The sequence below is a fragment of the Colletotrichum tamarilloi genome (assembly GCF_030869305.1).
Source record: "Colletotrichum tamarilloi strain Tom-12 chromosome Unknown Scaffold_20.1, whole genome shotgun sequence".
Lineage (NCBI taxonomy): Eukaryota > Fungi > Ascomycota > Sordariomycetes > Glomerellales > Glomerellaceae > Colletotrichum > Colletotrichum tamarilloi.
Window position 1 is genome coordinate 189,440 of NW_026849403.1, and position 12,927 is coordinate 202,366.

At 53.2% G+C, this 12,927-nt stretch overlaps 4 protein-coding genes across 4 annotated transcripts; all 4 read right to left on the reverse strand.

Annotated features, from left to right (window-relative positions):
* Positions 1-821: 821 nt before the first annotated feature.
* Positions 822-4,901, reverse strand: CTAM01_06871 (hsp90-like protein; the record flags this gene model as incomplete). The annotated part of the gene is made up of 1 exon (XM_060522897.1): positions 822-4,901. One exon carries the CDS (start codon positions 4,899-4,901, stop codon positions 822-824), a length of 4,080 nt encoding a protein of 1,359 aa, XP_060382399.1.
* A 1,777-nt stretch (positions 4,902-6,678) lies between these two features.
* Positions 6,679-7,077, reverse strand: CTAM01_06872 (uncharacterized protein; the record flags this gene model as incomplete). The annotated part of the gene is made up of 1 exon (XM_060522898.1): positions 6,679-7,077. One exon carries the CDS (start codon positions 7,075-7,077, stop codon positions 6,679-6,681), a length of 399 nt encoding a protein of 132 aa, XP_060382400.1.
* A 2,032-nt stretch (positions 7,078-9,109) lies between these two features.
* Positions 9,110-10,008, reverse strand: CTAM01_06873 (Mpv17/PMP22 family protein; the record flags this gene model as incomplete). The annotated part of the gene is made up of 2 exons (XM_060522899.1): positions 9,110-9,805; positions 9,910-10,008. 2 exons carry the CDS (start codon positions 10,006-10,008, stop codon positions 9,110-9,112), a joined length of 795 nt encoding a protein of 264 aa, XP_060382401.1.
* A 1,213-nt stretch (positions 10,009-11,221) lies between these two features.
* On the reverse strand, positions 11,222-12,342 carry CTAM01_06874 (uncharacterized protein; the record flags this gene model as incomplete). Its single annotated transcript, XM_060522900.1, has 3 exons — positions 11,222-11,386; positions 11,440-11,967; positions 12,067-12,342. 3 exons carry the CDS (start codon positions 12,340-12,342, stop codon positions 11,222-11,224), a joined length of 969 nt encoding a protein of 322 aa, XP_060382402.1.
* Positions 12,343-12,927: the final 585 nt, after the last annotated feature.

The following is a 12,927-nucleotide window of genomic DNA, read 5'->3' on the forward strand; positions in this document are numbered from 1 at the left end:
CCGACAACCTCACCTGATAGTCACTTGAAACTCTGAAATTTCGCAATCTTCCGCAGCCCGAGGCTACTCAGTCCTCAAGCAGCAACATGTAGTGTCTAAACTGTGTCGATCATGTTCCCAGCACAACGAAAATTGACTCTCTTCGACCTAGGCCAGTAACAGTCAAGCTGGGTGGCTAATCCCGCATGGGAGGACAGTAAGCTCGCAGAGGCACAAATGACCTAGTCTCAGGTGCAAGTATGTGCCTATGGAGGGTTTACCCGCGGCGACGAGTCTGAAGCAAGGTGCGTGATGTCCGCATTGCTCCATATAACGAAATGGGGTTGGAACGTTCACATCCGAGGTATTATTTCTTCTCTCCGTCTAGTTCGTCTACGTTGGCGAATACCCATTAGATTGACCTCGGCGACAGACGCCAAGGAATCACATTCCATAATTGCCCTTCTACCTCCTATCTGAATTAAGCCAGTCTTTCTTCCCAAATCCATCGACATGGCTAGGCCCTCCGCCGATCAACGCCATCCGATGCCAAGTCTCTCTCGCCCGTATGACATCCAACGTCTGGTGTCTTCCTGTCGGCCAGCATCCAAGGCCATTTTTGGTATCTCTGTTCGTCCATACACCACATGGCACAGCCAAGTGTGACCAGACTAAACCCCGGAAGCAGTCCTCATTCCCGAGCCCAGTCCTGCTGTGGCTCCCCTTTACCTAAACGCCGTACCCGTCTCTGCAGGATCACCAGCCCTTGGTTATCCATGTGACCGGTAATGCTTGTTCGCCGCTCCCTCCTCCGCCTCTCCAATAGGCAGCCCTGGCTTTCATTATCGTAAAGGCGACCCAGGTGAAAGACCCCCCATTCGCCGGACCACCACTTGCATCTTCTCGATTAGCTCCGGCATCCGATAAGGCTTGACGAGCACATCGTCACACCCCGCGCTTTTGGCGTCTTGCATCTGCTCCGGCCTTGCATTGGCGCTGACGGCGATGATGGGGATTCTTCCACCGCTCGCACAAAACACTCTTCCTTCCTTCTCTAGTTCTCGGATTCGCCGCGTGCATGTCAACCCGTCCTGCACTGGCATCTCTATGTCCATGAGGATAAGGTTGATCGATACGGCAGGCCCCTGAGGACTCGAGTTACTGTGAGTAAAGTACTCTGGGTCATCTTGCTTCTGCAGGGACATGGACTGCATGAGTCGTTCTAGAGCCTCGATTCCGTGATTGGCCACGTCGACAGTGAACCCCCTATCCTGCAAGCCGCGACGGGTTATTTGCTGATTGATTAGGTTGTCCTCCACGACAAGAATCCCATCCAGCCGGGGGTCGTAGCTCTTAGGTTTCGGTCGCGAGCCAGGTGCCTTCTGGTCGTTTGTGGGGGCTCTAATCCGCGGCATCGTGGATGGCGTGCTTGATGCAGCAGTAGCCAGAGTCGTCATTCTGACAGCCGCAGCCGCAGATTCGGCTTCCCTCCGCGACGACTCTGTTGGCACGTATGCCTCGATGAAGAATGCAAACGTGGACCCCACGCCTGGCAAGCTGGACACACCGATAGCACCCTTTTGCAACTCTGTCAAGCGCCGCGAGATGAATAGCCCCAATCCGCTTCCGCCGTATTTGACATGAGTCCGCGAGCTCGCTTGCACGAACCTATTGAAGAGATTTGACTTTTCATCTTCTGAGAGACCCTGGCCGGTGTCCTTGACTTCGAACATGATGTAGACTGGGTCTCTGCGATTGTTGAGAGCAGGCTGCTCGTACTCTGACTCTTCTTTGCAGGATCGGGGAATGAAGGTGACTGGTGCCGTCTCGTCCGTCGGCCGTTGTCGCGATGCCTTCATGCAGACGGACACATTCCTGATTGATCCGGACTTTGTGAACTTGAGAGCGTTTGTAAGTAAGTTGATGAGGACCTGTTTGACGCGGGAGGGATCAAGATCAAGATAAACGTGACCCAGCTCCCGATACGATTTATCCACAGTCATCTTGAGGTCAATATCAACACGACGAGCCTCTACGTCGAACATCTTGATAGCCTCCTCGCCAATCTGAACGGGATTGACCGTGCAGGGAGTGACGGCTAGGAGCTTAGAGTCCAACTTGGACATTGTCAAGATGTCGTCCACAATCCGCTTCTGATGCTGTGCGCAGGCAACAATCGTCTCCGCATTCTCGATACTGTCCGAAAGAAGCTGCTTGATATCAAAGTGTTTGTCAGTGCCTTCTTCATCAGATTTAGCTGCCTTCGGAGTAGGAGGCCGGTCGACAAGCTCCTCGCATCGCGCAAGTGAGGCAATGATGGCGTCTGAACAGTGAACGATGGCGCTGAGCGGGTTTCGCATCTCGTGGGAAGTCATGTCGATGAAGTTATCCTGTTGCCGTTTCGAGTCGATTGCCTCCTCGGTGCGTTGAGTTTCCAATTCCAGTTGCCACTTTTGCAATGAGACGTCGCTGACACAGCCAGTAAACGACTGAACGATGCCATCTGAATTGCATACTGGCATCAGGGTGATGTGTACCCATCTGGGCGCTGTGATCTGGTTCCCTCCAGCATCCTCTGCTGTCCATGTGGTCTTGAGGCGTATCTCAGCTGACTGGGGCTTTTTCGTCGCTACGAGTCGCGCAACGCTCTCGCTCAGAGTCTGAATGTCGTCTTGTACAACCGAGACTTCCCATGGCCGTACTTCGTGTTGCAAAAGGTCCACCTTCTCTATCCCAGATAACTCGAAAAATACGTTGTTTGCCCCGAGCAGACGTCCTCCGGTGTCCATATCGAACATACCAACAGTGGCAAGCTCAGCCATCCTCTTCAGATTCTCTGCCTGTTGAGCCCTCCTGGTGGCTTCGTCGGCCGTCCTTTTGTGTGCGGTGACATCTGTCAGGCAAGTGAAAGTCCGAATGATGGTTCCGTCAGTCGCTCGTTCAGCCTTTGCCTGAGCCATTACAAAACGTTCCAGATCCTCGTCAAGATCGCTGTATACGTCGGCTTTGAAGGGCGATCTCCTTGCCAGCATGCGATTGGTGTGTTCCGTTCCTTTGACGCGGAACTCAAATTCGACTTCATCCTTGGTCTGCAGTTCTTTGTATGCCTCGCGAATCTTTTCTCGGTCTGCCTCCAACACGCAAGAGAAAGAACCGCCTTCATCAGGATGTCCTGTTATGCGGTACCACAGGCCGTTTGCGAATGTTATGTTCCCTTGATGATCCCCAAGGGAGAATCCGTTGGGTATGAAGTCCGAAACTGTCTGGAATAGCCGTGTGTACTCTGTGGCTTCCTTAGTCTGGTAGGCGAGCTTTTCTTTCAGCATGGCCTGATCGTATGCAGCCTGCTCGGCAGCATTCCTTCCTCGACGTCGCTCCTCCTCTAACAAGACCGTGCAAGCCAGAGATGTCGTAAGCTTCTGGGCTAGCAACTGGATGTAGAGGGTATATGCATCGTCGTAAGGTCGTCGGGGGTTGAGGCCCAGCACAAGCAGTCCCATGACTTCCTCCTCCTTTGTGGGTCTAATGGGCAAGACAATAGCAGCTTCGCAGGGATCGCCAAATCCACGCCACTGCAGGCCAGTCAGTAATTCTTGGGGCAGACTGCCGTCTGATGTGCTGATAATCAGCGGCTCGTGGCTGCGCAGAGCAGCTCGGTACTGTGGCGCCAGACCAGCATCGGTGTCTTTCAGTCGCAGGGTCTCGGGCATGATGGGATGGTTTTCTGGGACACCTAGCGCGCCCTCGAGACGACAAACATGATTACAATCGTGCCGCGACTCGCTTCCAGCATGTGACGAACCATCACACTCAATCGAGTAGAGCATCGCCAGGGGTATATCGTAAGCGGGATCGCATTCGGAGAGCTCTTCGATCAGCTTGCTCCAATAGGATTTAACGTCCTTGGCTGTGACGAGCTCCTCGCCCATGTTGACGAGCATCTGAATTCGCCGACGGAAAAGGTGGTATAGAGTCGTGTCCGATATTAAGTGGATGAAGCCAAGACATTCGCCGTTCTGCATGACCGGTACGATCGACCACTTTAGGTACGTCTCGAGGGGTGATCCTTCGGGTCTTTCGAGGAAAAAGCGGAATGCCTCTTCGTTGCTCGCGCGACGACTTTGTCCGGGATTTTCCATCATATCTCTGAGCTGATCAGTGATTTCAGGGAAAACTTCAGTCACAGAATGGCCCATAAGGTTGGGGTGTCTTGCCCCTATCATCTCTCCATAAGCCTCATTGTAGACTGTTGTGAGCTTCTTGCCCCAGTAGATTGCTGTTGGCTGAGAGTTGCATAAAATCTGGCTATAAGACTGGTGAAGCAGCGATGGCCACCGGTCCATAGCACCCAGGGGAGTCGCGCTCCAGTCAACGCTATCAACCATATCGAGAAAAGGCTCTTGGTCTGGCATAAAATCCGGTAGGACTATAGGCGGCTCGGTGGTTGCTCGAACTATCCGGGGATAGGACAAGTCTTCTGCGGACGACTCTACCGAAGGCACTGAGGGCACGGTTGAAGTATGCGGATGCAAGATACCGCTGCTAGATTCTCTGCCTCTCGAACCATCCAGGCGAATCTTTCTCGGAGGTTCTGAGGAGATTGGGAAATCGTTGGAGCTCACAACAACCCATCTGGAAAGCAAGGTGTTCCGAGTCCAAAAGTGGTTGTTATACAACAAGGATTGTGGTGGGTTGGCGTCTTGGGCAGTGATCCAGTCCCAGAATCTCGTGTGGTCGTGGCTTGATAGTGATCCTAGGACCTCGAAAAGGGCAGGCTTGCTCACCAGAGCCGGATTGCTGTAGACAACCTCGGCAAGCGCGGGGTCCTTGAATGAAGTTGGTAGCGCAACAACGAAGCTCGGTCGGGGGTCGGACTCGAGCAGATCAACAACGCCCACACCGAGGAGCGGGGGAGGATGCATGGCTGCGGGCAGGGTATGAGTCGTCCGCTCAGCCAAGGGATCGGCAGGTCTCGTTGTCAGTATCTGCTTTCTCTCTCATTCTCAACCAATCTTGGCCTAGAAAGAGAAGAGGTTTTGCAGCCAGGCCAGATGCTCAACTCTTTTTTGGCGCTGTTCCTCCTCTCTGATTTGCGGCTGGTTGGTGAAAGATGCCTTCGGTCCCGCCGGTGAAGATAGAGCCTGGATCGGCAAAATGCCCGCGCGCGCGATGTGGCCCTGAGCGAGGTGAGGTGAGGCTGATGGGCGGGTTTTTGATGCAGGAGAAGGAGACGCGAGAAAGGCGCAGGCGCAAGTGGGAAAGCAGAGAAAAGGCGGCAGAAGCGAGCCGGGGTTGTAATGTGTGCAATCGTGGCCCAAAGTGGATGAGGCAGGCGAGGGTGGTTGAGCTCGGAAGTTGCGATTCTGCTTGCCGGGTGGAGTTGAGCGCACGCGGCGGCACACCCAGTCCGTGGTGAGCGGGCCACCAAGTTGAAGATTGGTTGGTTGCTGGTAGAGTCGTCTTGATGGGATTCAGCAGGACCCCCAATTTCCAACCAAGCTTGTTAGATGGAGGTCGCGGGATGTTCGCCGTGAATGCGTTGTCCCGGAGGATGTGTAAATCTGCAGCGGTGGGTATCTCGCATCGGACCTTGGCCGATTTTCGGGTCGCTGGCAGTGAATTGGTCCAAAACTGGGATCCGCAAGCGTAGGGAAGAAGCCTTGATTCGACGTGCAGGCCAAGATGCGCGGTAGAAGTTACCTTGGAAAGAAGGTGTCCCAAGGTGAAGAAGAGGCAAGATGGGATGGGTAGACGGGCACGCTGGCAGGTCAGAACAGATGGTGAGAGGAGGATGATCACTGGTGGATGATGTGACGACCCTTTCCAATTGTTGACCGGGGTTTAGTGTCGGAGGGGGGCTGAACAACGGACGTCGCAATGTGGCTTGCTATGCAGATGGCGGTCTCTCGGAAAATAGCAGACTTGGGTTCTTGGTGCCAACACCAGGTAAGGCTCTCCTTTGTCCTCACGGAGTGGCCTCGGGCTAACCTGGAGCTGGACAGAGTAGGTGATTTTTGGTTGTCGCGAGATTGACAAGCTGGTGATGCCAGATGGTGGAGGTGGGTTTGTGAGAGGAAGCGAGAGGAAACGAAAAGTGCCTATCCGGGCAGTCAAGGTCACGCTGGCAAGGAGGTAAGGTTTAGAAGAGCGGCATCCCAGGGCTGGGCGGTGGAAAGGCGGAAAGACAAGGGACGGGGGGACGCGGAACGGAATCCGATGACGAAGGCTTCTTCCTGCCAAGGTATCGTGACCCCGGCACGCGAGTCTTTCGAGTCTACTGTGCACTTATTATCCGTATCCGTAGAGTCTACCTGCAAGTAATGTAAGGTAAGTACGGAGTATGGCTGAATAGAGAGTCTTGGACGATAAGGGGGGCAGAAGTGGAAGGTGCACTAATAGGTTGTAGGCGGCGGCAAAGAAAGAATGATTTAGTATGGCTTATTTCTTAGTGCTTCCGTCCCATGCCCTTTTGAGTTGTGCGTCTCAGCCCTCGCACTCACGGTATTGGACAACTTGTCGCTCCTCCCCTCCTACGCTACGGCACGGCATGATGTTGATTGGGGTGGGGAGAGAGCCCCATGAAGGCGGTCAAGAAGTAGTCCAATATTCCAATCTGCTCCGGTATTCCAGCGTGCCAATTTACTTTACCAGTTACCTTACGGTAGGTAGGATGCATGGATGGAACAAGATGCCGATGGGTTAGTGATATTGGGTGAGATTGGGGGATCCATCATCCGGCCCCCGAAGACCAATTTTAGAAGAGATCAACTCCCAGAGTGTCACCTCGAGCGTGGTATCCGATCGCAAAGGTTCTGAATTGGGCCAAAAAGACCATGTCGTCCGCATATGTATCCGTACGTCTGCATCTGCCAGGGAAGCTGCAGCAGCAGCAAGTGCAATAGAAGAATGAGAAAATTGAGAAAAAAAGAGGCCCCAACCAGCGCAGCATGGAACGGGGGGCGGGCAGGGGCAGGCAAAAAGTGGGAATGCCCAACACTCTCCGAAGGTCGACTTCCTTCCCCGAGGAAGAGAGAGTAAAAGAGGCCCCACGATTCCACCCGGTTCGCAAAGGGAATTCACGACGCGGCAACCAATCATGAGCAGCCAGGGTTGCATCGTGCCTCCCTGGACCGTCTCTTCAGTACTGCACTAAAAGCTTCGATGGAGACCTGGATTCGACGCTACAAGACCTGTCAACCCGTGCTAAATCGGATCGTCTTCTTCTCCGTCTTCTTTTACGGATATGGCGCCTTCCAACCATTCCACTTGGCCCCAGCCGTGTCTGCATCTTGAGACCTTCCATCTCGATAAACAGAGCTTTAGAGGTTCTGGTGGAAGATTGACCCCTCCATTTTCTGACATACCTTAGCTAAGGTACCGACCTATTGAGAAGGCGCGCATTGAGCGGCAATAGTCATCAAAAAGATAGTTCAGCTCGCTCATTTGCCAGTGACGTTATAGCCCCACGTCATCCCGACTTTCACACGTGGAGTCGCCAATAACAACCAGCGTCCTCAACCCCCAATACCACCAACGCAGCCACCTTCTTTCCCCCCATCCCGGCCACATTTCCCACCTCAATTACAACCATCAAAAACCCAACGTCGCTAGTTTCCGAGACTCCATCCGATTCATACCTAGCTGTTTGTTTACTTCTTTCCCCCCTTTTCCTGGCCATACACCACGCCTGTTAAATATCTATCCTGTTCCTGAAGGCTGAAGAGAAAGAGAGTTTTCGGCCCTGGCGGCTGCTCGCTGCTGGTGGTTGCCAGATCGTCCCTTCCCGCGCTCCCGACATGCACATGATGTAAGCGCAGATTTGGGGGGGGGGGGGGTTGACCTCTGCGTTAACCCTGACGTCACATCGCTTCCAGACGGCATCATCCTCGTTCCCGGAGTGGAAGGCACGGATTACTTGCCGTTCGGCCAATCAGAGGCCAGTTGCCAACGTCGTTACGAGTGAGCCAATGAAAACCTCTCAAATGGTCGTCACAGGAGAAAGCTCCGGAGCAAAATCACCAGACAAGACCATACCAGTGACCATAGACCAGTCGGTTGGGACTTGCAGATTCCAGGAGATGGGTACGCTGTACGGATACGGAGTCTCTGTACTACACGATACAGAAAGTCGCATACCTAGAAATCCGATCGGCAATGCACCTAAATTAAAGACGCTCCACAACCCCCCCTCGGCCGAGTTGACTTTGTGCAGTTTGGGGGGGTTTGGAAGCCGAGCTTTTGCTAAGGTGGGAATACTTCACCGAAAAGGCCAACTGGTGGAGAGACACCGATCCTCGTCGTTTTCCATCGTTAAACCAATGCGATCCGTCTGTAATAGTGCACTACGCGAACACGATGTTGCACGGATAGCAGCCGAGTGTCTTACTTTACGAGACCTTCAACGTCATTACGCCACGCGGCGCTTTCTCACCGTGTAATAGCCAAATAACAACCCCGCTTTGGCCCTTCAGCCAGCCACCAAAAAAGCAAATTCCAAAAGAATGTAGGTGAGATTAACGGTCCTTTACCGGACCTGTTTGTTGAAGACTCTATTCTCAAGATTTGTGATGCTGGTCACTCGAAGCCCGTACCTACCTATATTGCAAGCTTCCCATCTTTCGAAGGTGAGGAGCATTCTACAAGAATGTGGACAAGGCACGCGCGGCATCAGATTTGAAATCCCATTGTCTTTACAACTAGATTCAAGGAGGTCACTTTAGTGGATGGTCAAAGATTGAACAATGTCGTTGTCATCACAACCGCCAATAGAATAGCTAGGATCTATAGCTAAAATCAAGCGTGTCCAATCAACTCATTCCTGCTGGCACTCCAAGTGTCTAAGACTATAATACCACGGCGAACCTGGATACGTTCCTCTCGATGCTCTCGTCCCTTTCGTACCACTTCGTCTAAGCGAGCCTTGGAAGCCGTCCGCTGTCTCGCTATGCGCCTTGTTTCCCCCTGCCCAACTGCCCTTTGCTGTGTCCCAGTCGCTCGCTTCCTCCAAAATGTGAAAACGTGATATCAGCCTAAGGGCAACCATCTTAACCCCGTCTAATGATTAGTCTCTTCGCATCGCCGAAGTACGGAGGTCCTACCGCGATGTGGGTTTACACCGCTGTTGCCCCCTTTATCGCGCAGCAACCAGACTCATGTAAATACCCCAAGCGACACCCGCAAGAGAACCAACCAAGTTTCTACCCTCAATGCTCTTGATGAAGGCGAAGTTCACCAGACTGACCATGGGCCACAACTTCAGGCCAGCGATGAAGATGGGCACGAACTCGAGCTGGCTCTTGTGGACGACGGACTGCCAGTCAACATTACTATAGTCGATGGCGCCCCGCGAAAACAAAAACGTGCCCGAGTGCTGCGCGGCCGCGAGGTGCTCCGGGCGCACCATCGCCGTCTGGATGCTGTGCATGAACATGCTGAAAGCGAGCGTGTTGAGCGCGGCGCCGACGGTCTGGTCGAGGACGAGCTTGATGAGCGTGTGGCGGATGTTGAGCTTGGGCTCCACGAGCTGGTCCTCGCGCGCCTCGCGGTCGAGCGCTTTGTCGTCGTTGGCCGCGGCCGAGGCGATGGCCTTCTTGGTGGGCGAGACGTGGTAGGCCGGGAAGCTCTCTTCGAGGAAACCTTGCCTGGTATGTGTCAGTGACGACGGTCTAGGGTACGACGCGTATCGTGCATGCAGGTAGAAGAGGGATCCGCGATGGTGAAAGACAAGTGCTCGCTGGGAGACCCACCACAAGAAGTTTGGCGGTGTGCTGAGGAGGGTGAAGATAATGAACTGGAAGACGGGGACCCAGTCGATGACGAGTTGTTTCTGGTCACAATGTTAGCACGAAGGTCTCGAGTGATGGTCAAACAACGCCATGATATATGATGGTGAAACCCATTGCAGAGTCCACGAGCCTCGTAAATTCATACATCGGTCTGGTAGGCCGTCAGGACCTGGGCCAGTATGTTTGAAGTGCCACTGAGGGCAGCTGACTGCAGAGTTGCAGTGACGATGGGAGGCAGCGCCATGATGGTGACTTGTAAGTACGCAAGCTTGACTTTGATTTGCTGAAGACGTGAAATGAAGTTATGAGTCTAGATGAGCAATGCACCGTTGTACCGGGTCAACCACGGCAAGTGCACTCTTGAGAGATGTCTTTAAACCAAGGTGACGGGAGGCAGAGAAGGATGGAGATAAGAACGGATGGCGTCCTTGATGCGAAACAGGTGCCTAGAGACGTCGAAACTTATATGCGACACTGCGTGAGGAACGCGAGTCAAATGTGAGTTGCAATCTGTTCAATTACCCTTTCGAGTAGAAGCATTTGTAATCGGCAGAGGTTGAGGCTTGACGGGATGCAGGGCCGGATGGTTGAAAGTTTGGCGGGGGTTCATAGGCTGTGGAGGGAGGAGCGACCCCGGCTTGTGGAGGTGGCCGGTCTCCAACAGTCCAAGTTCGGACCGGCGAATCACTGATGACATATCTGATTTGTGGGTCTCCTGACAGCTGTCCCTTCAAAGCAAGCTAGAGCTCCAATAGGCTAGACGACATGGCTGCTCACTTACATGGTTCCAGGCACAATAGGCAACAAGCACCAAGGTCAACAAAAGCGAGTCTCATTGGGCTTGAGCATAGCTATTGTACCTCACAAGAGGTCGACTATATTTGGGGGAAAATGCCTAGAAAGGCTGCCATCTTTATGAACGTCAGCAAAGTTGATTCGCTGCAGAGGACTGCAACGCGCTTACTAGCGCAACCTTATTGGGTGTATGCCACACAGGCAGCAAAGAGCTTGCATGATGTTTTGCCGTAATATTCAATGCATTGGTAGGTAGGTACTACAATACAGGTTTCTAACGTTTGTTTTGATTCGCGTCCCCTTCATCGTCTCAACTCGTGCTCGTGAATTGCCCCTTGTGACAAGCTCCGACCAGTCTTATAGTACAGGGATAGAGCTTCTTCATCTTCGGGTACTGTATACCTAGCCCCCCAACATGGTAGGGACTCTACACAACAAACAACGCAAGCGGCTAGGACGACGCGTCGTTATTGTATCGTACAATTCATCTATGACTGTCCGATAAATTCGCACATCACAAAAGCTGATTTCAACCGACCATCCCTTCCTTGTGTCTGACCACCGAGCAAGCGCATCCCCAGCTGCTCTCCAACTCCTTTTTCATGTTGACCTTTTCTATAGATTGGTGCTTTGGCGTGAACTTGAAGTGCCGTGATGGTGGTTCAAGGCCTCGACAGGATCCACATAAAAAGCAGCTGGACAATGTAGGAGTAGAAGAAGAGGAACTGAGTCCTCTGGTTTCGCTTGGCTCGGGAATCGCCAGTCTGCATAGGGCCGGCACCGTTGGCTGCGTTTTCAGGGAGCAGAACGTACTTGAGCGAACGCATCTAACGGAAATGTTAATCTCTTATATCACGCGACGACTTGTATGAGGACATACCAAGAACAGCGAGTTGGCCAGGAAAGTGTAAAGGAACACGCCCCAGCCAATCCACCCGCCGGTACCCTTGCCACCGTTCAGAATCTCGGCTACGGTTACGGTGACGATGATGCCGACAAACTTGTAGCCCGAGTATGCGATCAGATCGTAAAGCTGCGAATCGTTCGAGATGCCCAACAAGTAGCAGCCCAGCTTGAGACCGAGGATCTCTGCCATGACTATTACTAGGGCCGTCGACGCTGTGTATCCGAGAAGTTCTGGCTGGAACTGGCCGCGGAGACCAGCAAGGAGCGTAGAGAGAAGGATGTATGTCACGACAGCCATGACGGGAATGTACATATCGGGACTGTTGATGTCGTCTCGCGGAGGGAGATACCATCCTTCCTGTCCGCTAGGCCCGACGGACTGCTTGCGCGACCATGGCTTGTGCCTCCAAGGGAAGAGGACGAGGACTATTTTGTTGATGACGTAGGAGTTGGAAACGTTGAAGTAGTGCTTCAGGGCGTTGACGTTAACGTATCGGTTGAACTTCAAGCAGGGTTAGCTTCAGAAGAAACTTGATGCATCTCGACAGTTGAACGGCGAGATGCTTAGAGGTCTGCCTCCCCGTCCCTAGACTTGACGTACGTTTTGCTCCATGTACTCCTGGCCATGCTTGAAAGCCGTCTGGCCAAACTGCGCTGCCACTTGCGCCGTGGGGTCATTCATGAACTGTCCGTATGCGCCGAATACGTTCCCACTCGTGCCACCTTGCTGTTGGTAGGGACTGCCACCGTAGCCTTGTTGCGATTGCGATTGCGACACGGGAGGAGGGGGCGAGCGCAACTGGGGAACCGTAGAGACATGCTGGGGTACGGGGTGGTGCAAGGGGGGCGACTGCCCGTAAGTTTGTGGACGCTGCATGATGTGCAAATGAACTCGTGGTTTCGTCTTCTGTTCGTGAATATCGTTCGATGGGGTTTGTCGGAAGATTGCGAAGCTATGTTGGATTCGACGGCGGCGTGGGTGTTGGGATGCCTCCCTTCCAGGTTCTCTGAGTCCACGTCGTCTTTGGCGGGCCGCGATGGAGCTGGTACGGAAAGGTGTTTACTTCCATAGATGTCCCACATTGTCCAGATGAGCAGGACAGATAGCCGTGGTCCAAAGGGGCTTAGCTCCGAGTTCTTTTTGGCCAGCTCAGCACGAGCCCTCTCGCGGGCCTTTATGAGCCGCTAGAGGGCCTGGTGCCGGCCGGCCACCAGCTGTCGATGGCTCGCATGGGCGTATATCGATCAACGACTCTCCTTTCTTACCTACCTTAGAGGTATCACTAATACCTTGATTAGCATCGCTTTTTAGGCTTCTCAAGGCATGTTCTTGTAAGGATGTACGGAAATTAGTATCATTCATAGGACATGTTTTCTTATTCGTGGTACGGAAGCCGTCTTAGAGAGTCTCATTTCACCAAGTATCGTATCTCCATGTTCACACCATTGAGCTAAATCTGCC